The sequence below is a fragment of the Antedon bifida genome, chromosome 10, assembly GCF_963402885.1.
Source record: "Antedon bifida chromosome 10, ecAntBifi1.1, whole genome shotgun sequence".
Classification (NCBI taxonomy): domain Eukaryota; kingdom Metazoa; phylum Echinodermata; class Crinoidea; order Comatulida; family Antedonidae; genus Antedon; species Antedon bifida.
Window position 1 is genome coordinate 204,430 of NC_136235.1, and position 26,702 is coordinate 231,131.

A 26,702-nucleotide genomic window follows, 5' to 3' on the forward strand; every position below is an offset into this window, starting at 1 on the left:
CTAACATTTTGTATTTCCTGTTTCTTGGTTATTGATACCTATCATGACATCATTTTCATCTCTACTGATTTCATCTCCATCGCTGTATTTATCACCTAGATTATTACTATTGTCTTCAAGTCTTGTATTTAACTCTTCAACACTTTTACTTATGTCCTCTTCACTTTTACTTATATGGTCAGTTTCAATAGCAACATTATCAATCGCAAGTTTACTTTGTCCTTTCTGACACTTTTTAAGAATCGTAATCGCCTCTTTGAATTGCTTCTCTATCGCTTCTATTTCTTCATCTTTAACTCCACCTCCTTCACTATCTTTAAACCTCTTTGCTATAGATACAGACTGAGTTGACGATTCGCGTAAATACGGTAAGAGCTGACGCTTTCGTTGAGCGTTTTCTGGTACAACCCACATAGGAATGTTATCTTGAATTTAAAAAAATAAACATTTTAGTAAATAACAATAAAAATTATACAAAACTTTAATCCACTCATGAAGCTGTATATTGGAAATGGCAACTAAAATAAGAACAATTATACTTCTTTCTAAAATATCAACTTAATAACGAAATATAAGTTTGAGTCCTTCGAATTTCGTAAAATCGAAAATATGGATATTTATTATGTGGTTAAACTGTTATGGACATATACTCGACAGTTAAAAAAACTTAGAAGGATTCAAAAAGAAAAAAAAGACGGAATATAATTGGGATAGTCAAATAAATAAATAAAGATATACAATAAAAAATTATAAACATATCATATCATATTACATCATCCTGCCATGTAATGTTGCAAGTCACGTCGAGGAAAAGATAATACTTGTATTATGTAAGTACTTACTTAATTTCTTCATAGGTAGCGGTGTACTAAATGGCGTTGAACCTGTATTGTTGGATGTTACGGCCTTCTTTTTCTTTTCCAACGTAATATACGAAGAGAATGTGTACAGATGAGGATTTATAGCAGAATTTAAAGGTAAAATAAAAACTGCAGTCCATGCATAAACTGAACCTGGTATGCTCACAGCTCCACCACGTGCAAGAATTCCCATTAAGATAATTGGCAACCAACAAAACATATCGGTTAACACAATCACTGCCATCTTCGTTGCCATTTTCAATTCTTTCCTCTTGCTGTCATTTTTTATGATATTGTCCTTCAGACGATTTGCTGATCTTTTAACGTTTATATACATTGATACATAGCAAATTGCTATCACAAGAAAACTTGTCAAATTCAGTCCTAAGAAAACAATGATTGTATACTCAGCAGCAGGAATGTCCTGGTGTGTAATGGGCAAAGCAAGACAAACTGCATTCACACCGTAAAAGTTAGCAAAATAGTCAATACCAAATAATGGAATAACGCTGATTAAAAATACCACAAGCCAACCAATAACGAGGACACGGATGGCACCCTTTCCTCGCATTCTGAATCTACTAAATGGAAAGACAATGCAAATGAAACGATCGACTGAAATTACTGTCAAAATGTATACAGACATCTCACTTGAGAAAACGGACAAAAATCCAGCGAAGCTGCAAAGTCTACTGTTTCTCCATTGGTTGGCATAGACGACGTAACTATCCCGATAGTAAATGTCGGCGGAAGCTATAACCAATAAATAAATTCCCATGAAAAAATCAGAAACAGCTAGATTCTGGATCAGGTAGCCTTGAACTTTATTTTTCTGCTTATTTTTAAATCGCCAAAGAACTACACAGAAATTTCCAATAAAAGCACTGAGACCTAGAATCCAGACAAACACGCGCAAAGCCTGGTGTCTCATCAGATCCGCGCACGATGAAAACTCGTCTGCTTCCGGGGTGCAAGACGTGGTGGTTGTTGCCAAGCAACAAAACCTGTAGTCATCAGATACCCTAACACAAAAGCAATATAAATAAATAGTCAGCCAATAAAAAAACAGTTCTGTTATAACAATTTATCTAAAAATACAATACAACTTACCATGTATTAACAGTGATAAACTGTATACAAAATCATCAACAAATTTCTACCAATATTACTACTGTAGTATGGTATTTGATGAAATAAATGTTTGTTGAATTTGAATACCATTTTATTTCGTCTTTAATGGTAAATGTGATTGATTTTGAGTACAACAAAAAGATTAGCTTTAATATTCGTTACTTACAAAATCCTCAGCTCCGTTAAAGAATCAAAAGCAGTACCGCTTATCTCATCAATTAAGTTTCCTTGAATGAATCTGAAATGTTTTTGGTTTGAACTTTGGTTTATAATGGTCAATCAAATATAACTTAAAGATGTATTGTCCCTTGACTAATTCCAAAAAAATTTAAAAAAAAAGATTTCGAAAAAAAGTGGGTCAAGTATCATAAGAGTTATTAACTTTCACCAAAAATGAGTATAAAAAATACATTTAAAGATGTATTGTCCCTTGAAGCACAAAAAATGAAGGTCAAAATATTCTTTTTGGCTCGAATTTTCGACTTAAAGTAAATAACTTTAATATTATTTTGATATGGCCAATTTAAATTTAGAATATTTTGACCTTCATTTTTTGTGTTTCAAGGGACAATACATCTTTAATGTGTACTGGTAGCATTGTTATTTCCTGTATTCTTGGTTCCGTATAATTATTAACATTTTAATTGAGGGATTAATTTTTTATTATATGTTATAATTAATTTTATATTTCCTGGCTAGATTATACAAATTATAAAGAACTGATGAAATACTTACAACTCTATCGTGTTGTTGATGTCAATAAATACGTTATTATCAATTTCTATAAGACCATTGTTGCTAATGTCCCTTTAAGAAATAATATGTATATTATTTGTGTATGTGTTGTAAGTCTTAATTTCGTTTTAATATTATTTTTGATACAAACAATCTGAGAGGCGATGTTTACCTTGAACTGTAGGACTTTGAGAACTACGTTCGTTTGTCCCTCTTGATCATTCTTGAGAACTCATAATTTGTATATGGGCGAAAGTTTAAATGGGGTTCAGACCAACTTTTCTCTAAACTAGATTTTAATGTATTTATGGAAGAAGCGCAAACAACATCTTGCGGAAGTGAGTTCCAATACTAAAAAATGTGTCTCCTTATTTCTACTTTAGAGGATGACCTCGTGTTTTTGTGAAAGTTGATTTCCTAAATATTTCTATGTACTCTATATTGTTTTATCGATGTAAGAATGCTTAGAATACTTTATAATAATTTTGTTAAATACTTACAGAATGTTGAGCTTTGTAAGACCCAGAAATGCGTTATCTTCCAACAGAATAATAGAATTCCCGGAAAGATTTCTATAAAATGTTAAATACATTAAGGTATATTTTATTCATAAACTGGTGTTTCTTATACAGCGTATGAGTATTCATTATACTTGAGCTAGCACACACTACAAATGTTTATCAAATATTATTACTACAGTAAATGATTTACTTGTGTATTTGTCCATACACATTGCATCTTATATTATTTCTACAACAAATGCTAATAAGAGTCTGATTTGACATCGAACTCGAACATTAATGACAACACACTCACAGTTTCTTCAAATTGATAAGCGATGCAAATCCACCAGGATTAAGTGATTCAATGTTGTTGTCGGATAGATCTCTGAAAATATAACATTATTAATGACTCTTTCCTTCATTATTTCTAGGTTCGTTGTTGTGAAAAACTAAATTTCTTCAAGAGGAAAATTTATGAAAACTAATGAATGATACTTACAATGTATGAAGAAACGGAAATTTGTCAAGAATGACTAAAAAGTCTTCCACAATCGTTCTTTTCTTACGTTTGTCATTTGTACTAATTGGTAGACTTCCACTTAAATCTCTGAAAAACATAGCATCGATACATCAAACTAATTTACTACTTCTTCAGAATGTTGTTGGATTAATGTACTGTTATTTAGTGGAGACGCCAGGGAGTGTGAATCACCTTTTTTCCAGTGGGAGAATATTTACAATGTTTGTCGGAGGGGTTAAATAACATTAGAAATAAATACAGGAAGAAAACACACCTTACTGCATTTTAAAATAATCATTATTATTCAGACATATGCCCTTTGAATCACATTTAAGTCTTTACTTACAGGAATCTAACAGAAGCTGGAATAAGTTGTAGATCTGCGATAGTTAATGTTGTAGGACATTGTACTACAAATCCTGTGCATGTACAGCTTGATGGACAGGATATGTCTAGGAAAGACAACATGGATATTAAGGGTTAATGTTGTAGGACATTGTACTACAAATCCTGGTCATGTACAGCTTGGACAGGATATGTCTAGGAAAGACAACATGGATATTAAGGGTTAATGTTGTAGGACATTGTACTACAAACCCTGTGCATGTACAGCTTGATGGACAGGATATGTCTAGGAAAGACAACATGGATAAAGGGTTACCGAAATCAATCTTATTAGAATTAGCTGATAATACAGGGTGACAACAGACATAATATATTTTTAATAGCTTTCTTACCACAAAACAAAATTAGAATTAGCTAGTATATTATTCTTACTCGGGGTTTTTGAACAGACATGACAATATATTCGTAATAGTTTTCTTACCACAAAACTGTTCATCATCACCAAGCGGACAGTGTTTGACACCATCACAAACCTCCATTGGAGACAAGCACTGCTGGGATGATCGACAATGGTAGTAATCAGAACATGTATAAGAAGCTAAAGAAGATAAAATAAAGAATACTGTAAGCCTACTACAATGGTTTATTTGATTCTGTAATAAAAGAATACTATGTAGAGATAAAATCTTATATTTACACATTTTCAATCTTAATTTTATGGTACTTATATTAGGTAATATTGTGTACTTATAATAGCATTGTTTTAATACATACAACACCCCGTTTCGTCTTCTCCGTTTGGACAATCCCATATCTCATCACATCGACGCCTCATTGGAATACAGTATGAATTTGGACACTTGAACATATAATCTGGACATTCAAAATCCTCTAAAAATAAGATACAAACACCAGTATTAAGTCTGGAAGATTAGTTCAGTGAGAATAAACACGTAATCATTTGTTGTACTTACGACACGAGCCCAGATGTGTAGAATCTCTGCATCCAACTTGAATGCTGTATTGATCTACATCATACAAGCATTTAAGATCTTTGCTGATACAAGCACCATTCTTACACATCTCCTCGCTTTCTAAGCAATAGGTATTGTTAGAGGCTTCGTTATAGTCTGTAAAAAAAAAAATATCATTATTGCAGTGCCCAGAGGAAAAACAGGCATTGAAATATGTCGACAAAACATCAGAGGCCTTCAGCGTTGGAGGGCCACTTAGAGTTGGGGGCTTCAGACCTCTACGTTACGCCACTGGACAAACTATGTCAATACAATACAAGGAATTTTATGAAGCATTATAATACTGAGATAGCCGAGTTAAATAAATAGAGCAACTTACAACACTCTACAGGTTCGTCCTCGTAATTTCTTCCTCTACAATCTTTGGTTGCGTCACATACGGCATGGTTTGGAATACAACTTCCATCGTGACACTGGAAAAATCCATCAGCGCAGTTCACTGATAAAAATATACATAATATATTTGAAAACGATAACAACATATCAAATATAACACCACTATTATAATATTGCTATGTCATTTTTGTAAAGATAATATAGATAATAATTCTCCAAAAACAAATTGCTTAAAGGGCCAAACAAATAGAAATGGTTGTGTGAATTTAAATGATGCCATACCACAATCAGCTTCATCTTCTCCAGCGACACAATTAGTGACACCATTGCAAACTAAAGTATTGTTAATACAAAACCCAGTTTGACATTTGAACTCATCTTCTGAACAACTCGGGAATACTGTAAGAAACAATTTAATTTACATACATGAATAAATAAGAAGCTTACAGAAATAAAATTACTGATTAAGAGAGATAGAATTTCATTGTAACGGAATATTTTGTAATGGAAACGAATGGATTTATCACAGAATAGTGAAATTACACTTCGCTGAATTTATTAGGAAACTTGGCATTCATAGGTTAGACCTAAAGAAAGAAGTAAACATCTTAATCGGAGAAACAATTATAATTAAACTTACTACAACCAGATTCATCGGCTCCACCTCTCAACTGGTTTATACCATCACATATCAGGGACAATGATAAACAGTTATTAATTATTAGTGCATAACCATCTGGACAAGAAGAAACTGAGAACAAAATAATAATATGGTGAACTATTAAAATACAAGTTGAATTGGAATTATGAAACTTCAGTTGAAAACAAAAGACATTTTGACAAACAACTACACGTTCGCAATTAATTATCTCACGCATCACAAACAAATTGTAAATGTCATAATCGAAATATTCTTAGAAAACAACGGCAACTATAATTAGAATTAATGATCTTCAACTTACAATCACACGCAGCTTCATCGCTTGAGTCAAAACAATCGTTATTTTCATCACAGACGTACGCAGACGCAATACAATCTCCAGATCCACATTGAAACTGGTGAGTACTTTGACAGGGTGAAATATCTACAGTAGAAGGTACCTTTAACACAACTTCTTCTATGTTTACTGTAAAATAACAAATATTATTGTTTTGTGTATCCTCAATAAATTTGATTTGTTTCTTTATAATTTGAGATTCTGTAATGTACTCACCATAATTGGGTAAAGGCTGCTCACAAATGAAGTGTCTTCCTCCTTCAAATGAACATGCAATAATTGGGTAAAGGCTGCTCACAAATGAAGTCCCTTCCTCCTTCAAACGAACATGCAATAATTGGGTAAAGGCTGCTCACAAATGAAGTGTCTTCCTCCTTCAAATGTACTCACCATAACTGGGTAAAGGCTGCTCACAAATGAAGTGTCTTCCTCCTTCAAATGTACTCACCATAATTGGGTAAAGGCTGCTCACAAATGAAGTGTCTTCCTCCTTCAAATGTACTCACCATAATTGGGTAAAGGCTGCTCACAAATGAAGTGTCTTCCTCCTTCAAATGTACTCACCATAATTGGGTAAAGGCTGCTCACAAATGAAGTGTCTTCCTCCTTCAAATGTACTCACCATAACTGGGTAAAGGCTGCTCACAAATGAAGTGTCTTCCTCCTTCAAATGTACTCACCATAACTGGGTAAAGGCTGCTCACAAATGAAGTGTCTTCCTCCTTCAAATGTACTCACCATAATTGGGTAAAGGCTGCTCACAAATGAAGTGTCTTCCTCCTTCAAATGTACTCACCATAACTGGGTAAAGGCTGCTCACAAATGAAGTGTCTTCCTCCTTCAAATGTACTCACCATAATTGGGTAAAGGCTGCTCACAAATGAAGTGTCTTCCTCCTTCAAATGTACTCACCATAACTGGGTAAAGGCTGCTCACAAATGAAGTGTCTTCCTCCTTCAAATGTACTCACCATAACTGGGTAAAGGCTGCTCACAAATGAAGTGTCTTCCTCCTTCAAATGTACTCACCATAACTGGGTAAAGGCTGCTCACAAATGAAGTGCCTTCCTCCTTCAAATGTACTCACCATAATTGGGTAAAGGCTGCTCACAAATGAAGTGTCTTCCTCCTTCAAATGTACTCACCATAACTGGGTAAAGGCTGCTCACAAATGAAGTGTCTTCCTCCTTCAAATGTACTCACCATAACTGGGTAAAGGCTGCTCACAAATGAAGTGTCTTCCTCCTTCAAATGTACTCACCATAACTGGGTAAAGGCTGCTCACAAATGAAGTGTCTTCCTCCTTCAAATGTACTCACCATAATTGGGTAAAGGCTGCTCACAAATGAAGTGTCTTCCTCCTTCAAATGTACTCACCATAACTGGGTAAAGGCTGCTCACAAATGAAGTGTCTTCCTCCTTCAAATGTACTCACCATAACTGGGTAAAGGCTGCTCACAAATGAAGTGTCTTCCTCCTTCAAATGTACTCACCATAACTGGGTAAAGGCTGCTCACAAATGAAGTGCCTTCCTCCTTCAAATGTACTCACCATAACTGGGTAAAGGCTGCTCACAAATGAAGTGTCTTCCTCCTTCAAATGTACTCACCATAACTGGGTAAAGGCTGCTCACAAATGAAGTGTCTTCCTCCTTCAAATGTACTCACCATAACTGGGTAAAGGCTGCTCACAAATGAAGTGCCTTCCTCCTTCAAATGTACTCACCATAACTGGGTAAAGGCTGCTCACAAATGAAGTGTCTTCCTCCTTCAAATGTACTCACCATAATTGGGTAAAGGCTGCTCACAAATGAAGTGTCTTCCTCCTTCAAATGTACTCACCATAACTGGGTAAAGGCTGCTCACAAATGAAGTGTCTTCCTCCTTCAAATGTACTCACCATAACTGGGTAAAGGCTGCTCACAAATGAAGTGTCTTCCTCCTTCAAATGTACTCACCATAACTGGGTAAAGGCTGCTCACAAATGAAGTGTCTTCCTCCTTCAAATGTACTCACCATAATTGGGTAAAGGCTGCTCACAAATGAAGTGTCTTCCTCCTTCAAATGTACTCACCATAACTGGGTAAAGGCTGCTCACAAATGAAGTGTCTTCCTCCTTCAAATGTACTCACCATAACTGGGTAAAGGCTGCTCACAAATGAAGTGTCTTCCTCCTTCAAATGTACTCACCATAATTGGGTAAAGGCTGCTCACAAATGAAGTGTCTTCCTCCTTCAAATGTACTCACCATAACTGGGTAAAGGCTGCTCACAAATGAAGTGTCTTCCTCCTTCAAATGTACTCACCATAATTGGGTAAAGGCTGCTCACAAATGAAGTGTCTTCCTCCTTCAAATGTACTCACCATAATTGGGTAAAGGCTGCTCACAAATGAAGTGTCTTCCTCCTTCAAACGAACATGCAATAATTGGGTAAAGGCTGCTCACAAATGAAGTGTCTTCCTCCTTCAAATGTACTCACCATAACTGGGTAAAGGCTGCTCACAAATGAAGTGTCTTCCTCCTTCAAATGTACTCACCATAACTGGGTAAAGGCTGCTCACAAATGAAGTGTCTTCCTCCTTCAAATGTACTCACCATAACTGGGTAAAGGCTGCTCACAAATGAAGTGTCTTCCTCCTTCAAATGTACTCACCATAACTGGGTAAAGGCTGCTCACAAATGAAGTGTCTTCCTCCTTCAAATGTACTCACCATAACTGGGTAAAGGCTGCTCACAAATGAAGTGTCTTCCTCCTTCAAATGTACTCACCATAACTGGGTAAAGGCTGCTCACAAATGAAGTGTCTTCCTCCTTCAAATGTACTCACCATAACTGGGTAAAGGCTGCTCACAAATGAAGTGTCTTCCTCCTTCAAATGTACTCACCATAACTGGGTAAAGGCTGCTCACAAATGAAGTGTCTTCCTCCTTCAAATGTACTCACCATAATTGGGTAAAGGCTGCTCACAAATGAAGTGTCTTCCTCCTTCAAATGTACTCACCATAATTGGGTAAAGGCTGCTCACAAATGAAGTGTCTTCCTCCTTCAAATGTACTCACCATAATTGGGTAAAGGCTGCTCACAAATGAAGTGTCTTCCTCCTTCAAATGTACTCACCATAACTGGGTAAAGGCTGCTCACAAATGAAGTGTCTTCCTCCTTCAAATGTACTCACCATAATTGGGTAAAGGCTGCTCACAAATGAAGTGTCTTCCTCCTTCAAATGTACTCACCATAATTGGGTAAAGGCTGCTCACAAATGAAGTGTCTTCCTCCTTCAAACGAACATGCAATAGCTAGCCATTGGTCTGTTCTTAACACTGACGTCATCTCAATTACAGTGCATGATTCGATATTACTACTTTCTGGTTGGTGGTACTCGAACTCGTCGGTAGCATATCTGAATAAAAAAATTGTATTGACAAAATTACCAAACACGTTGTGATGTTTTATAGTTAGTCTTAGAAATACTAAAAGATTGGAAGTTATTACTACACTAAACATGACTGAATGTATGGGTACAGTCTGATCCAACGTTGTGGAATTAATTAGAAACAGAAACGATAAATAAGTGAGTTTCATTTGTACTAAATGTTACTATGAATCATAAAGTTGCTTACAAAGACGACAAATACCAATCCATGTAGCTGGCTGGTCTTCCATCGATCCAACGAAAAAGTTGACGTCCAGCTGACTCTCGTACCAAACCTTTTCCAATTTAAAAAATATTGTATTTATTGTAATAGGTAGCTTTGTACTTTAAACTGCCATTTTAAAATTAAATATTGAAATATCCGTCTGATTGGCAGAAGGAAACGTTGTGCAATGCCTGTTCAAAGATTTCACAAATTCAAGTTTTATTTGATCTTACCAATATAAACGTATTCTCCAATAGCTTCTGGCTTATTGATAATTATTGAATGAATATACTGCATTTCATCATATGTACATATACTTGCAAGATTACCACCAATAGAAGCACAATTTTTCTGAGCTGTGTTCCAATCCATAAATGCGTCAGACGTTTGAAATAAATAACACTGTTCATTGTATTTGCTCCAGCCTTGTGGACAAGAACCTAAAATGGATTTTTAAAATTAATACCATAGCGTAATATTACCATTAAATACCAAATATAGAATTACTTAAACATAAATCTTGTTATTAACATAAAAACTCATCTGTGGTGGTGAATAGGATGTAGAATTTATTTAAATTTTTAAAATTTTGTTCTACATAAATCTTGTTATGATGTGTATTATTTTGTATATCTTATAAATGTTATTACTGTTCCTCCTCTTAAACCCATGATATAGTCACAACAAGAGGTTTACCTGTTATGTTCTTATCAATCAAATTTGGTTCAAATTTCCTCTCTTCATAGCGTGCCAAAAATCCAGTTCCTTCATCTCTTCCATTTGTTTCAAATACTACACGTAAATAATTAGTAAGAGAAGTGATTGGAGCATCGTCATCTGCAGGCTGTTGACAATACTTTGGCCTGACTTCGTCGTCATTGGTAGTTCCACCTTCGCTAATAGATATTCTAATAAAATCTTCTCTACATTCTGCATCTCCGGGTAGGATATCTACATCAAGTATTTCAAAGTATACGTATGATCCGATAGATACATATATATTCCATTCCATCACACAATCAGGTTCGTAAGGATGAGGATAGTTCCTAGAAGCTATCATACCACTTGAACTGTCACAGTCCCATTTTTTACACATATCCGTACCAACTCTGCATCCAGGAAAATCTATAGAAAATAAGCCACAACAATAATAATGTTGTATTTAATGAGAGTGATAATACTGTACAAGTACAGTGGGTGAACGTACCAGTGTTGCTAAAATCAAAGCGTGTTAAATGACCAAAACAATTTATTTCAAAATAATAATAATAAGACATCCTGGTATTGGCCCTTGGCTGTTGGATGTGAATTAAAGAATTAAAGAATAAGAACTAATTAATTAATAATAACACATCTTATTGCATATAATGCTTTTGCTTAGTAAATAACATAAATTCAACTGACCTACAGTTGTGTATGAAGCTTCAAATCCTCTAGTTTCATCACCAAGTCCAGTTATAAGTTCAATAAAAACCGTACTGGTGGTTGACCTAACGGTTGGCATTAGTGATCCACATCTTTGACCAGTTAAACTCACAGAGTCTCCACCCAATACTTCTAACGTGTCTTTACATGACCCATCCACGTTAGTAGCAATGTCAAAACTATAAAACTCAATCTCAATATATTTATCTCTTCCGACTTGGATGTCAAATCGACAATTTGCAAACTCTTGAACTGGTCTTGGAAAGTTGGGAGTTGATATTAATCCGCTGGGTTGCGTATACACCGATTCAACGCCACACCCATAGTCGCATTCCTCGCTTTCACAATCTATGATACGAGTAATATCTTTATTGAGCATGCATTTTTTACGAATAACTACTGTTTTGATAAATAATTAAAGGTAAATATAGTTGGACGAATGTAAACTACGTGTAGCATTATCATAGTGATAATACTAGCGTATTTAATGTCCTATTTTGCAGATATTTAATTACAATAATAAATATTTACCCAATTCTGTGTAAAATGCTTCAAATCCGATTTTGTGAGGAACAACACTTGTCAGATCGCCAATTTCGAGTACAATGTTTAATTTATTTGATCGGCTTAAAATGTTTAACTCATCAACGCTATTGCATATTACTGCTATATTGGTTCCACGGCCATTAGATACCTCGCTGACAACCACGCTGTCAATACAAATTGGTGATCCATCACCTTCTGCTGATCGAAGAACCACTTCACGGAAATGCAGTCTGATAAAAGCAATAGTTGTGTAAAAAAAAGACTGTAATCAATTATTATTGTTCTATTCATTCAACAAAAGTCGTAAAAGCAAGATTCTCATTGAAATATCAACTAATGTTACACGTGGGATACATGTAAACATGCATTACGATGAATAGGTAAATGGACTCATGCCTACGAAAACCGGTCATAACATTGTGGCAATACATTTAATTATTGATGGCACACCTAAATTAAACATTCTGCTCTCGTTAATGAATTGTTATCAAAACGAGAAACGAAAAAGCAAATATAAATTTAAAATAAATATAAATTTATATATAAATATATTATATTCAATAATATTGTGAATTATGTTGATATAAAGTTTGCGGTAAACTACGTATATTAGTTCTGAAAAGAGCTTTTGAGTTTCTCGACGTTTTGATCAATATGCTTTGATATACGTGGTGTACCGCAAACTTTACATCAACATTTAATTTCGCCATGCAAACCTTCAAACAATATAATGTGAATTATCTTTCTATAAAATGATATTTAGCAAAAACAAATAATCTAACAAAATGTAACAAAAATGTATTAGTATACTGCAGTATGTACCTTAATTTTTAGAATTGTTTTGCCGTTTTGTTAAGAACATAAATGTATTGTGTAGCAGTAGTTACCTTAAGGCAAATTTTCTTTTCTTTAATCCTTTGGGCCTATGTTTTAAGTTATTGTTTTGTTTTCTTCTATAAGTGAAAATCGGAATAAAGATTTTCAATTTCAATAAAGCATTTATTTCCTTCTTTTAACATACAATATAATATAGTAAACAAATAAATACAATACGAATACATGTTAAGATATGACTATGAAAGTACAGTATAGATGAATTAAGTGAAGGAAGAGGCAAATGGCTGAGAAGATAAAATGGTATTAAATGGTACAAGAAACACAATGCAGGACGTATAGACACAATGCAGGACGTTTAGACACAATACAGGACGTATAGACACAATGCAGGACGTATAGACACAATGCAGGACGTATAGACACAATGCAGGACGTATAGACACACAACAGAAATAGCAAGCATTAAAGATCAACAGTGGTATCAAATCATCCAACTTACTGGACATATTTTGAGCTATTAACACAAACTTCAAACGTCCATTTGGTGTTGATATTAAAGAAAGGTGCAAAATGAAAACACCCTATAAACCCATAACCATCATCAAATGTCACTGAACTATTTGGGTTCATGTCATAACACATCAATACGGTGAATTCTGTTGTAAAAATAGACACAAAAAATATATCATTATAAATGTATTCAAAGTTTACATCTTTATGTAGTTTCAGTGAATTTATATATTTAAAGATGTATTATCCCCCAAAAACATGAAAAATGAAAATTAATAAAATCAGACTTTGAATATTTCATTTTGTAGTTTTTATAAAGTTAACCACTCCGTAGAAAAGACTCCAACAAAATAACGCTTTCACTTATAAAAAGACAAAATAAGCGGTTAAATTCAATGACAACTCATTGGCTGGCAGTCATTTTGACTATTTTTTTTACTTTAAATTACAGTTTTTTTCAGGTAAACAATTTTCGATCCAATTTTTGTTTACAGAATATAACCGTAATTTTTTGCTCAAATAAAAAACAAGATTTGATCGTATTCAATTGAAAACATGGATGTTCAATCAACTTAATTGTTTAAGTCTACATCATACCAGTTGATTAAAATAACATCACCTTTAATACAAGCATACAGACCGCAATCAACTACAGAATCCGGAGGAACCGTTGTCATGGCATCTGAAGTTCTGCAAGATGTACTAGATCCGTAAATCTAAAAATAATAAAATGTATGAGTTTGTTAAGCTTAATACCACTGATCGTACTTTAGGCAAAAGTACCTACTAACAGACAAAGTAAGTAAGTACCAATGAATTCGTTCGACAGACAAAGTAAGTAAGTAAGTACCAATGAATTCGTTCGACGGACAAAATCACTTTCTGACATCGATTTTTACTATTGACTTAGCCTAAATTATACGACACCATTTTTTTCTGGGTATTTTTTGGCATTTTTGTTAAAATCATCTGCATATGTATAAGTTACTTACAGATGAACTATTGGCTAAATATAAAGGCATCATCTGCATATGTATAAGTTACTTACAGATGAACTAAAGGCATCATCTGCATATGTATAAGTTACTTACAGATGAACTATTGGCTAATAGTGCATTCATTTCTTGACACATTTCCAAAGCGTCCATCTCATTTGTTAAATCATCAAGTACAGTATAACATTGATTATTTGAATCTAAATTAACCCATCTTACGTCGTCCATAGTTCCTGACAATATTGTACAACCACCTTGAAATAAAAATAAATTCTATAATACAGTTTTATTTTAATTATTCGCAATAATTCAGAAAGGTGTGCATGCAAGTCCTTTTGCATCGTTTGTCAATGGTGTTTGCTACCACAACATTACATATCACTACGTTACATTAAATACACAAACTAAGCAAAGGAGTATTATGAACAAAACAAAATGAAAACGTATTTACTTTGACAAGTACTACCATCATCTGCAATGTAATAATGTTCTGGACACGTACAGTAGTATGCTCCAGGTGTGTTTACACAATCGTGTGAACACAAGTCATCTCTAACACACTCGTCAAGATCTGTAAATTATTTAATAATGTAGTATTGTTTAATTAAGTACTTTATGATTGTTCTATTTATACTATGTTAATCAAGGACTCTCTCGATCGAGCTCTCGAAAAATTCCGTAAAAGCAGAAGCTGATATAAGCTACATACAAACAATAGAATGATATGTCTATTTCCTGAATACTATAGTATGGGTTAACCTAAAAATAATTAACTAATAATTAACATTTTTGAACAAAATCTTACCAATCTGACAGAGAGTTGCTCTAGATGCTGATAAGTTATCATCACAATCAAATAGATTCCAGTCCTGATTGTCTAAACCATCGAGGGCAACGCATTGGTTGTCATTTATCACAACTGGTTGATCTCTAAAATTACTGTAAAGTACCGGTGTTGAATCTACCCACACAAGCTCTCCCATAGCATTACTAGATGCTCCAATAATATACAGATTATACGTATCACGTCTGAACGGATTAGAAATTTGAATGAAATGTGCTTCATCTACTGAACGGACAATTGCCCTTTGAGCCCCAGCGGAAAAGATTTCATGACACGCGGACTCATCACTACTTTCAACTGTTCCGAAGCAAAAGCCATTATATGCTTCTTGGCCAGCTCCAACACAAAGGGCGCCTCTTTCTGAAAAACAGGAAAAATACACTTATTGACCATGATTTAAATACATAATTATAAACCATTTGTATGTATATCATGTTTTGGTGCCTTTTATAAAACGTATTTATTATTTAAAACAAAAAAGATTAAATTGCGTTACAATTTACAAAATATGTATAAGGCAAGAAATACGTCGTTAAGTTACTTATAATATAATTATCAACTACATATTTGCCTTGATATCCGTGACAGTCTGTTTGTCCACTTGTTTAAATTTATACATAATATTAAAAGGCCATATGAATCTGTACAACCAACAAATACATTACGTAGATAGTAACAAGAAAGTTATCTTACCCGCCAGTGAACAGCCTAATAGTTCAAATTGTAAGTAAGATAGGTATGTACCAGAGGAAGTGTAGAAAGTTAGTTGGTTTGTGGTGATTGGTCGACCAAACCAATGTGTTATTTCGACTAGTTGAACCACGCCACCAAGAAACATCTACAACATAAAATGTTTTAGTTATAGTTTAATTAAATACATGTTCTTAAAATACATATGATAATAACAAAATCAATGATGAGTGTTTTCATAATCTTATTTTGAATTAGGAGTGAATATAAACATAACTTAATGTTGTTTTGAATGTACATTAAAATAATTTACTTTTTAATTTAATCTTTATTACCGGTAATCACTTCAGGATGGGAATAGGCATAATGTTATAGTAATCCAAGATTAATCTAAATCATTTCTAAACAAACATTTTTTGAACAAATGTAGTTACAAATTTTATGAAGAGAAAAGTAAAATCGCAAACCTCTGTTTCACCGTCTATTGTTTGGTATGTTAAGGTTTCATTTTGATACATATATTCAATCCAAAACATCAACTCTTCTGGCGATGCAAAATTGACAGTTGTAAGTGTAATTGTACCATGTATTATATGCAGATCTGGGAATGATACTCTGTAGTAACCATAACGCGTAGCTGCCGAAGTTAAGCCTCTAAGGTCTATAATAGCTCCATACAATCTAAGAGATCCTGGGTACGAAGCTCCAGACCACATGATCTCTATCTGGTCGTCAGTAATTTCACCGGATTCAATTCCTAATCTTCCTGAACATGCTGGTAAATATTAAATATATTGAAGGATTCAATTATTTATTTAGGTTAGGTATTTTGAATAATGATTGTATTGTCAGTACGTCGTGCATACAATATGCAGATGCTGATGTTGTATAGCACGTTCCACAAACACTTAGGCCTAATGACCTTTAATGAATGAAAAAGAGGAAAAAGTCTAACCAAGACAAAAAAAAAATGATGGTTGTTGAAATTAACAATTAGGCCTAATTGCCTTTAGGATTAATTAATAAGAACTAAGTAAAATGGTTTTCTTTCTATTGTTACCAAACAATTGTATAATTCACGTGGACAAATAATGCAGTAATACTGAATACCTACCTTTATATTCGCAAGCTACTATCTCGAACGACATGGCGATATCACCAGACCACTGTATTGGACGAATAGTCAAACTGACGGCATTATCAAGTACTGTACCAAGGTCAATGTAAGCCAAATCGTAGGAATTTACGTTTGCTAAAAATTCCTAAGAAAAAAACACATTATTGATTTTGACTATATAAACGTCAACTTAAAACTAAAATTAATGCTAGTATTTTTAGGCGCTCTGTTCTTTGTAGGCGCCGTATAAAAACTTACATAGATAGATTGATTGATTGATTACACCAGAGAGAATAGTGAAATTTGCCTGATTACACATTCTTTATAGATGAACATCTGAATTTTTAATTTCCAAAGATTGGTCTAAATTAGTCACTAAAACTATTTGTGTAACAATAAAAAATATTACTTTGATAAATCCATTTGAATCTAGTACAGCTAAAGGAGGTTCGTTGTCGTACGAGTAGCGAAGCGTAAACTTTTCAACCCAAAGATTATTTTCACATCCTCGCATAACGATGCCATGGATAGTCATAGGAGGAAAGAAGACTTGTATCCAAGGTTGATCATCAGATACATCCGGCCTCCAACATGATACTGAATAAGAGAGGCTATCCAAACGAACAGCTGATGGAAGATGGTTTTCGTCTAGAGCTGAAGATGCAGTGAACGAGTTATCGACAATCGCACCTGATGATATCCCAGCTGTTGAGTCACACTCTGCATACATTAAAAATAAAACTATATTAATTATCTATACCAATAAGATCGAAGAATTTCATTTAGCTTCTATGTTTTTAACATAAGATTGTCTTTTTTTTAAGAGCTTACTCGAACGATTCGATCTCTATCATCAACAACCGTAAACAAGCAGTCAGTTGATAAAGATCTCGGATAGAGTACTCTTATCTTTCATACCAGCATGACTCTGATATTTACAATAAAATCATAAATATTATATATACCTTTGTCATTGCAACCTAAAACTTCCATTCGTAACCCAATACAGTTGTCCCATTCCAATGGTAATACTTTTAAATAATTGGCACGAATATACGGTGTTAATGGCACTCGTGCAATGCAGTTAACGCTATCAGACGCCAAAAACTCCTAGATAAATATTCATAGTATTACATAATTAATTAAAAGATGCAATTTATTTGAACATCACTTATTCAGTTAAGTAACAATCAAGTAGTATTCTTATAACTATAACTGCTTTATATATTACGAGTTTTATTGTACGATTATTTTATTAATCTAAATCAATCTAAAACGCATTCACACAAAATTCATAATTTCCATGTGTATGCTTTTTTCTTTTATTATCAAGTTACTCTAAAAAATGTTTACAACATTCTTAAGAGTAATATTGTAATGACAATTACAGGACGACTGCAGTACAAAGAATAATGCTATAAATGGTTCAAATATTTAAATAACTTAACTTAAGTACTTACTTGAATGGAATTCATCATATTTTTATAATCATAAAACATCATTTCATTATTGTCTACAGATGGGTAGCTAAATTGTAAAGCGAACCTCCTCAATTTACAGTTACCACTTGCTTGTAGTAATAACCCTGTCATGATCACTCGTCGGTCAAACTGAATTTGAAACCATTGCTCTTGGTTGTTGAATTCGGCCTGCCAGCCATATAAATGATTCAAACGCCCACTGTTAGGAGAGTGGTAGACATCAATAGAAGAGGAAGCTGTTAGCTGGTTTTCTTTTACCTTTACAGACTCAAGTCCAATTGGAAATGGACAGTCGTCTGAAAAGTAAATGACAAAACAAAACGTTAAATTCATGCTACATGTTTTAAACAAAATATATTTTTCGCAACTGGTTACTGTTTTTTATGGCAATAATTGTATCTTTTATCTTTCTTTCTCTTTGCAACATCTTTTAATTCTTATTTTGGTTCTATTGTTAAATTTTTAAAACTTTTTTTATTGTTCTTCTTTTCACTCGAGCTCTTTTGAATTCTGTTCCGGTGAGCTCTCATGTGGAAGCTTCAAAATGCTGGAACGGAGCGGTGTCAATGGTTCCTCTGCATCATCATCATCTTATTTTTTTTATATTTCAATATTTTTATGAAGGATGGGATACTTACCATAAATACTTAAAAACTGATCTTCCATGTCCACACTGCCTTCACAATCTATTACAATAAATTATACCATTTATAATATATCGAAAATAGGTTATTTGTATATAGTAAATTATGCTGAAGAAATAAATGCAAATGATGCAACCTACAGTTTGGGGGTTGAACACCATTTATAGCGAATCCAGATATGCTATTTATACGCAAACATCCGAATCCTAATGAAATCCTCAATGTGCTTGCTGTAAAAGGGTGATCTAGTTCCAGATAATCATACGTTGTGATATTCTATAACAAAAATAATAGTGTTATAGTGACAAAAAACATCAGAGATGTAATATCAGAATTTAAAGTCGTTGCGATAGCTATAGTTACACTCTTTTAATAATCATAAATCTAAGCTTTACCAGTTTAGATGATACAGTTATTCCATTAATGGAATACCGTTTATCTAACCTAGACCTTTGCCATCGAAATGAAGAGATTTGACAACAGTATCTATCATTAAGGTACCATTAATCAAACACCCAACAAGGTACCTGTTTCAACTTAAGATCAGTTATAAGCTCAGGGATGATGTAATGACATTATGCTAATGAACAGAAGCTAATATACACTACAGTCTCAGCAGAGTCCAGACACACCTCACAGACACTTTCTCAGACGCATACCTTATTATAATTACTGTCATTTATTTACATTATATATAAGTACATTTGCGGCTTTATTGGAGAGACGAGCATCCATCAAACAATAAATAATAATAATGATTTTTTAAAGATTTTGTTACATTAGTTATATATTAAATCTGGGAAACACGCCGAACGTTTTACAATTCTTTAAGAAATTGATATCCGCGTCTGCTTTTGCGACCATCTTGTTAAGTTTCTCAAACTGTCTAAGGTCCTGCTTGGTTACTGTACTAGTCGAAGCAAAGTCATTAATGATGTGGCCAAGCAGGACCTTAGACAGTTTGAGAAACCTAACAAGAAGGTCGCAAAAGCAGACGCGGATATCAATTTTTTAAAGAGTTATATATTACTGGTTAATGGAATGACGTAGGTAGTTTGAATAATGTTGTACCAAGCTTGAATGTTGATAAATATTTAGGCCTACCTGATTTGCATCTTGATCTATGTATAATTTCCATTCTTCTTGAGTGTTTGACTTATAACTGATACGGTAAGCCTTAGTTTCAAACCCAGATTTTGCCTCATATTCTATCCAGTCAAAATTGACTGCTGTAATAAGGTAGTCTTGATACAAATCAAGCTGTAGCCAATTTTCAAAAGGTTGATCATCAAATTCGGTGCCTAACCAACAGCTTGTAAATACGTATGATGATGGGTAATTAATGTCCTCCTTAGTGGCACTCACTTGTTCAATACTTATTGGTTCAATTGCCGTTAAACAGTCTATTAAAAATAAATACATCCATTGTTATGTAAGTTATTGAATTACAATATTATTAGCAATAATAATAATTATTATTATTAGTATAATAAGTAATTGTTAGAATACGGTTATACATGGTTAATATATATAAATACAAATTATAATATTTTAAAGAACTTAGTACATCTTCAGTGCACTGAAAAGTAAACAAATGAAATCAAAGATATTATCACTCTGAATAGAACCTTTGTTACCTGCATTAATACCAGTGATGACGTCAAGTCGTAGACATATATCATTCTGCCACGTGACCGGTATGACGCGTAGGATATCACTGGTTACTGAATATGGCAGGATGTTCTTCACTATACTATTGTGATCCATATTACCTTCAAATATCTGACACAAAAAGCAAATTGTATTATATAATTAAGCTGCCTTTGTAGAAATGTGAACTGAGAGTTCACGAAATTTCAGGTCACAAAATGTTTTACCTGGTTTGACACCAAAGAAAACTTTTCCCCAAAAAATGTCATAGTCACAAATGGTTTATAAAGCTTTTATTAATTATTGTCTATAAGTATTTGGGTTAAGGTATCATCATTTAAAATATGGGAAATTAAAATTGTTAAAAATCTTGTAAAAATTACCTGTTCCACTTGTTTAGGTGCGTCATTCTCATTTTCATATAAAAATTGCATGTACATTTTCAAAGGCCTTTGGTAACCAAGTTTATACGACAAGACCCATTTCTCTTCTGAGGAACAACCTTGTAGTAATAGAGCGTATATTATACGTGGATTACTAATGAAAACTTCAAAGTATTGACTGTCATCGGAAGAAGATGGGATCCAACCAAGACCAAGTCTTCCAATAACATCAATAGCTGAGGATACTCCATCATGTCGGCTATCTTGATTACTTGAGGTGGCGATAAGAGCATTAAAATTCATCTGTTGTTGATTGATTCTTAGAGGAGTCAAACAATCTGAAACAGTTTGAGAAAAAAGTCAAATTTTAAATAACTGCAATCGTATATGATGATCATCATCATCATCATCATCATCATCATCGTCATCATCATCTTCATCATTATCTTCTTCAACATCATCATTGCATTCATCACTCATGTCATCACTAATTGGTATGATAAACCTCGTATACTTCACCATCATTATCTTCTTCAACGTCATCACTGCATTCATCACTCATGTCATCACTAATTGGTATGATAAACCTCGTATACTTCACCATCATTTATCTTCTTCAACATGATCATTGCATTCATCACTCATGTCATCACTAATTGGTATGATAAACCTCGTATACTTCACCATCATTATCTTCTTCAACGTCATCATTGCATTCATCAGTCATGTCATCACTATCATTATCTTCTTCAACATCTCCAGTGTCTCCACTTCTCCCAGCATAATAATTTTACCTGTATATAAACATCCAAGTAATTCCACGCTAAGTCTTCCAGAGAACAAGCGTGAAGGAGACAACCAGCATACACGAACCTGTAGCGATATCTCAGGAATATCGAAATACGTTCTCCTGGTACAACCACTTACGTCACTGCTCAATACCTATAATCAATACAATACAGTATGTATACAACTTATTAATCAAATGGATTTCTACATGAGGAATTTGTGAAAACTAAAACCATGATCATCAAAAATATTACAATACGACCATGAAGTACATACACGATCGTCGTACAAAGAGCCCTGTATTTAATTTTACTTACTTTTCTTACCACACTTTTGTATTATAGTGAGTGTTATTAACATTTGAATGATGTCACACTAAAAACAAATGTATTTATTCAATAACACCTCTATAAAAGGAGAGATATATTAAAAGGGAATCGTTTATTTTAAATATGTGAAAACAAACTGTGCTTCTGTTTGGACTACATACATATTTACTTCTGCTCCATGAACTACCATCATATGAACTTTGAAAATAAAACTGATCATTCAACTGTTCTCGTCCGTTAAATTGTCCAAGAATTCCTTCCACTCTCAATCTGTATGGAAATGATATGTATAAGCATTGAGTGTCATCGTTAGTAGACGATGGTCTCCATCCTCCAGACGCATTAAAACTTGCTCGCCATGCTTCGCTGCCAGTTAGTTCTGAATCAGCCGCATAGGAGGAAGGTTCTAGGTCCACTGTCACAGGATACGGGCAAACCAATCCATCTATGTTAGAAACAACATTTAGCAAAATCAGTATGTAGTCAAGTCAATTACATATTTTAATAATACATTGTATGACGTGAACATTCTTATTTGTTAACACCTATCAAAAAAATCTATAAAACATGCATGTTTTTAAACAAGATTCTAAAATATTTTACTTTATAAATTGCTTGTTTATTACATTAATTTAATAAATGATATTCCATTTTAATTTAGTTATTGCAATTGGCGACACTATCGTCGTCTACAAATGTTAAATAACAATCAACATCATCATTATTTAATTAGGCCACACTTTAATGATGTTTTCATTGCTATTATAAAGCTAAAGATCAATATCGTTGAACGTTAATTAAGGCGTAGAGTAATTATCTCAATTCGATTATACTGTATACCAACATCACAATTCCAATTAAAGTAATTGCGAATGGTTTGAAATCGAATCTTCAGCCGTGTTCCATCCTATATTATTTGACGTGCTGTAAGGATCTGCTTAAAATGTATATTACTAGGACATTAAAAAGTTTTGTAGAACTAGGCATACTGCTAAAATATAGGCATATTACAAGATTCGCAACAATAAATAAGTTTATTTTACCTGAAACGTTTGTATCTATAACTCCGCCGTCACAATCTAATTTAAAAACAAATGATTTTTTAAAAGAATTAAATTACTCATTGCATTATACCATATACATTTTTTCAATACAACCCCTTACAATCGAAACATCACCGTACAGTAGCCTAGTGACGTAACTATAATGACGTAACAAGAAACGCATGTGCCTTTCGTCATCATAATTGTTATATCGTAAACAAAGCTCTTTCAATGCTTCCAATGCTATTGTATAGTTCACAGTTGGAATAAAGATTATTCATTGCTACAGTTATATAAGATTTAGCTAAGTTTGTGTGTTATATATACTGTAGGCATATGCGTTAGGTAACTTGTAATTTGGCGGTTATCCATTGGAACAAATAAGCAACAATTGTTTTTTACGATAAGGTATGAGCTGCCTATATTTAGAATATCAAAAGAGTGGTATTCCTATACTTAGGTTAAATGACATACAACACATTAACTTACACCAGTCATTAGATGTCTGGGCACATCCAAATACTTCAAATCTGAACTTTGACCCGCTTCCAATATTCAACTTTAGTTGACGTGCTACGAACGGTTTCCAAAATTCGACGGGTGTTTCGAATTGCGAGGAACCAATTCGTACGGGCTGGACAAAATAAGAATAGAATTTTAATAGTGAAAACCATGACAAAATAAATAAATAATAACATAATAATTAGATAGTGGGCCTTTTATGTGTTAATAATAGGCCTAAAAGCTTTGTTCCCACTTTGAAGCAACGAAACTACGTAGGTGCAAGTACGCAAGTGAGTCGACCAATCAAAAGCGACAATTCGGATGATACATCGCGTCGTGATTTGTCAAATTACTTACGGTTGGCTAACGTCCTTTCGTTGCGTCCAAGTGGGAACCAAGCTTAACGGAAACCGTACAGATGACGTAGGAATAATAAACGAACCTTCTAGGATATTTAAATAAGGGTATTGTATGTCTAGTAAACAGTGTGAAAATGATGATGGATCATGCAATAAAGATGAAAGCATTGATCGAAAAAGTCACAATACCACACACGATGCCCTAGGCCTAGAATTATGATTTAAAAAATACACACACACACCAAAACATTAATCCTTACTCCAAATAAAGCTCCGTTTGAATCTAAAAATGGTTGAAAACTGGATGCGTCTAGACTGTATTCCACACCATTTAGTATGACATTAGAGCTTGAAGACTCGGTACCACCGCACTCTTGGAACTGAATGCTCCAAATATCGTACAATTGGGTAAAGTCCACTTGAATCCATGGAAATACATCGGTACTAGCAGGTTGCCAACATGATACCTGTTGGGAATCCAATGGTTGTATTACGTCATATCGGGCATTGTCTGGATTAGAGTTGTCAGAAGAACTTGAAGCAGTCAACTGGTGATCACCATCTTGTAGCCCGGTAGACTCGGGATAACAATCTGTTAAATAACAAAATGGAAAGGGAAAATGCAGATTTTGCACTAACAAACACTAACAACCCATCCTGCCCTAACAGAAAAGAAATGGTGGAAATCATAATGTTTGAATGACGTTTAAGAGATAAATAAGAATTTAAAATGCAGTGCACCTGTATATCAGGATGAAATGAACACAGTACATTAATGACATAACTTTACAGCACACATTATCTTTCTCCTCTTTATTGATAGGCCTACTATAATTCCTACCCTCTTCCAATTTTTTGGTTGATTTTATTTTTGTTATATATCATTATACTTCCATTTTTCTATTTTGTTTACATTTTTAGTAATGTTGGAAAATTGTTTTCCCATGTTTATTGAACTAATCCGACTTAATACTATGACAGACAAATAGACGGATATCCTTTATGGAAGATAAAGACCTACTATGAACGGTACCTTGCCTACCAAAGCTGAAGGACAAAACAAAATAATGATGAATGCGCTGCTTGCACAGCATTTATTACCAAATATATAAAATATTTAAATCTTGTTGTTTGTACACAGACAAAGCTCTTAAGATTAAATATAACATAAACAATACGATAATAAAAAACACATCAAAAGATACAAAGGCATACAGGGAAAATATTCCAGTAACAACACATTGCCATAATGCCTACAGTGAAACACAGTTTATAGTTATACTAATCTTATCTAGATGTTTTGCTGTTATATAGAGTTATGGAGTTCGGAATAAATGACTTTCAGTATCTACCAGCGAGTGTAAAGAGATCTAATACGGACGAATTTCGTATTCCAAAAATAAGGGATGAGACGGTTGTATGAGTATACGCTCTACCATTTTAAGGATCGCAACGTATTTAGACTTGATGTCGTTTAAATTTGCTATTTTATTAAATTTTTTACGAATTCTCTCTAAGAGACCCATGTCATTAGCTGTAATTAGGCTGCCGCCCCAGACAATAAAACAAAAATAAATCGACAATGAGGCAGGACAAAGTTGGTTTAAATAAATTGTGCCTATAATGCAAAGCAGCCACCTGAATAACACACATTTGCATAATCAGGAATTAATCATATTAGGCATAATAACGTTCATATCGTCTTTGCTAGGGTCTAATCAATTTGCGATGGGGAGGCAACTACCAGAGTATGGCTTTCTATTAGTATTACTCTGCCGACAATTAATATACCAATATAAATAATATCATGGAGAATGGTATAACAATAATTTTCATTTAATTCCAACGTATCACTTACAAGATGTTAAATATTGTTATATGTTTAATAGTCAATACATTTGTAGAAAACTCTATACATGTCAGTTCAGTAAATACCGGTACGGTAACAACTGACGAAATCATTCGGTCCACCGTGTAACAACAGTATAAATATTGTATAAACATAGTGAATCCGTACCACGTATACCTAGGCCTACATTCTTTAAACAGCTAAGACGCGTCGTAAACTACTGATTTCTTCTCGGAATCAGTCACACAACATCACTACTACTACTACTTGTGTTTTTAGCACTTATCCATCCATAATCACAGTATAAACCAGGCCTACCTCATCGTTTAGACACACATACCTGTATCATGTGTCATATTCGTTTTTATTTATATATCAGGCAAATGAGGTAAACCAAGTGCCTTATGCAATACTCAGATAATTTGTATAATCATACTCACATTGGGTGTTAGACGGAGTCACCGTAAAAAGACATATAGTTATAATAATCCACTGTGATTGAGCCTGCCAACGCATCTCCACAACTTCACACAACTACAAAATGTATAACACACAATACCCAAGGAATGGTGTTTTGAACTAAATTCAGAACTCATTAACTGGTTGAG

General features: G+C 33.8%; 1 protein-coding gene across 1 annotated transcript; it reads right to left on the reverse strand.

Moving 5' to 3' along the window:
* LOC144854536 (uncharacterized) lies at positions 1-26,692 on the reverse strand. The gene is made up of 44 exons (XM_078712484.1): positions 26,535-26,692; positions 24,506-24,837; positions 23,872-24,016; positions 23,383-23,418; positions 22,501-22,784; positions 22,016-22,163; positions 21,222-21,559; positions 20,826-20,970; positions 20,293-20,591; positions 19,329-19,464; positions 19,183-19,230; positions 18,524-18,840; positions 18,029-18,173; positions 17,473-17,783; positions 17,061-17,208; positions 16,414-16,721; positions 15,950-16,094; positions 15,218-15,616; positions 14,864-14,983; positions 14,509-14,666; positions 14,037-14,133; positions 13,407-13,563; positions 12,958-13,023; positions 12,056-12,300; positions 11,504-11,872; positions 10,796-11,224; positions 10,333-10,539; positions 10,082-10,169; positions 9,695-9,861; positions 6,427-6,591; positions 6,105-6,215; positions 5,747-5,863; positions 5,448-5,567; positions 5,069-5,224; positions 4,869-4,985; positions 4,576-4,692; positions 4,096-4,201; positions 3,729-3,836; positions 3,543-3,614; positions 3,227-3,298; positions 2,727-2,798; positions 2,158-2,229; positions 843-1,882; positions 1-425 (listed from the first exon to the last, which is right to left on the reverse strand). The coding sequence occupies exons 1-44, from the start codon at positions 26,608-26,610 to the stop codon at positions 1-3; spliced, it is 8,733 nt and encodes a 2,910-aa protein (XP_078568610.1). The 5' UTR covers positions 26,611-26,692.
* Positions 26,693-26,702: the final 10 nt, after the last annotated feature.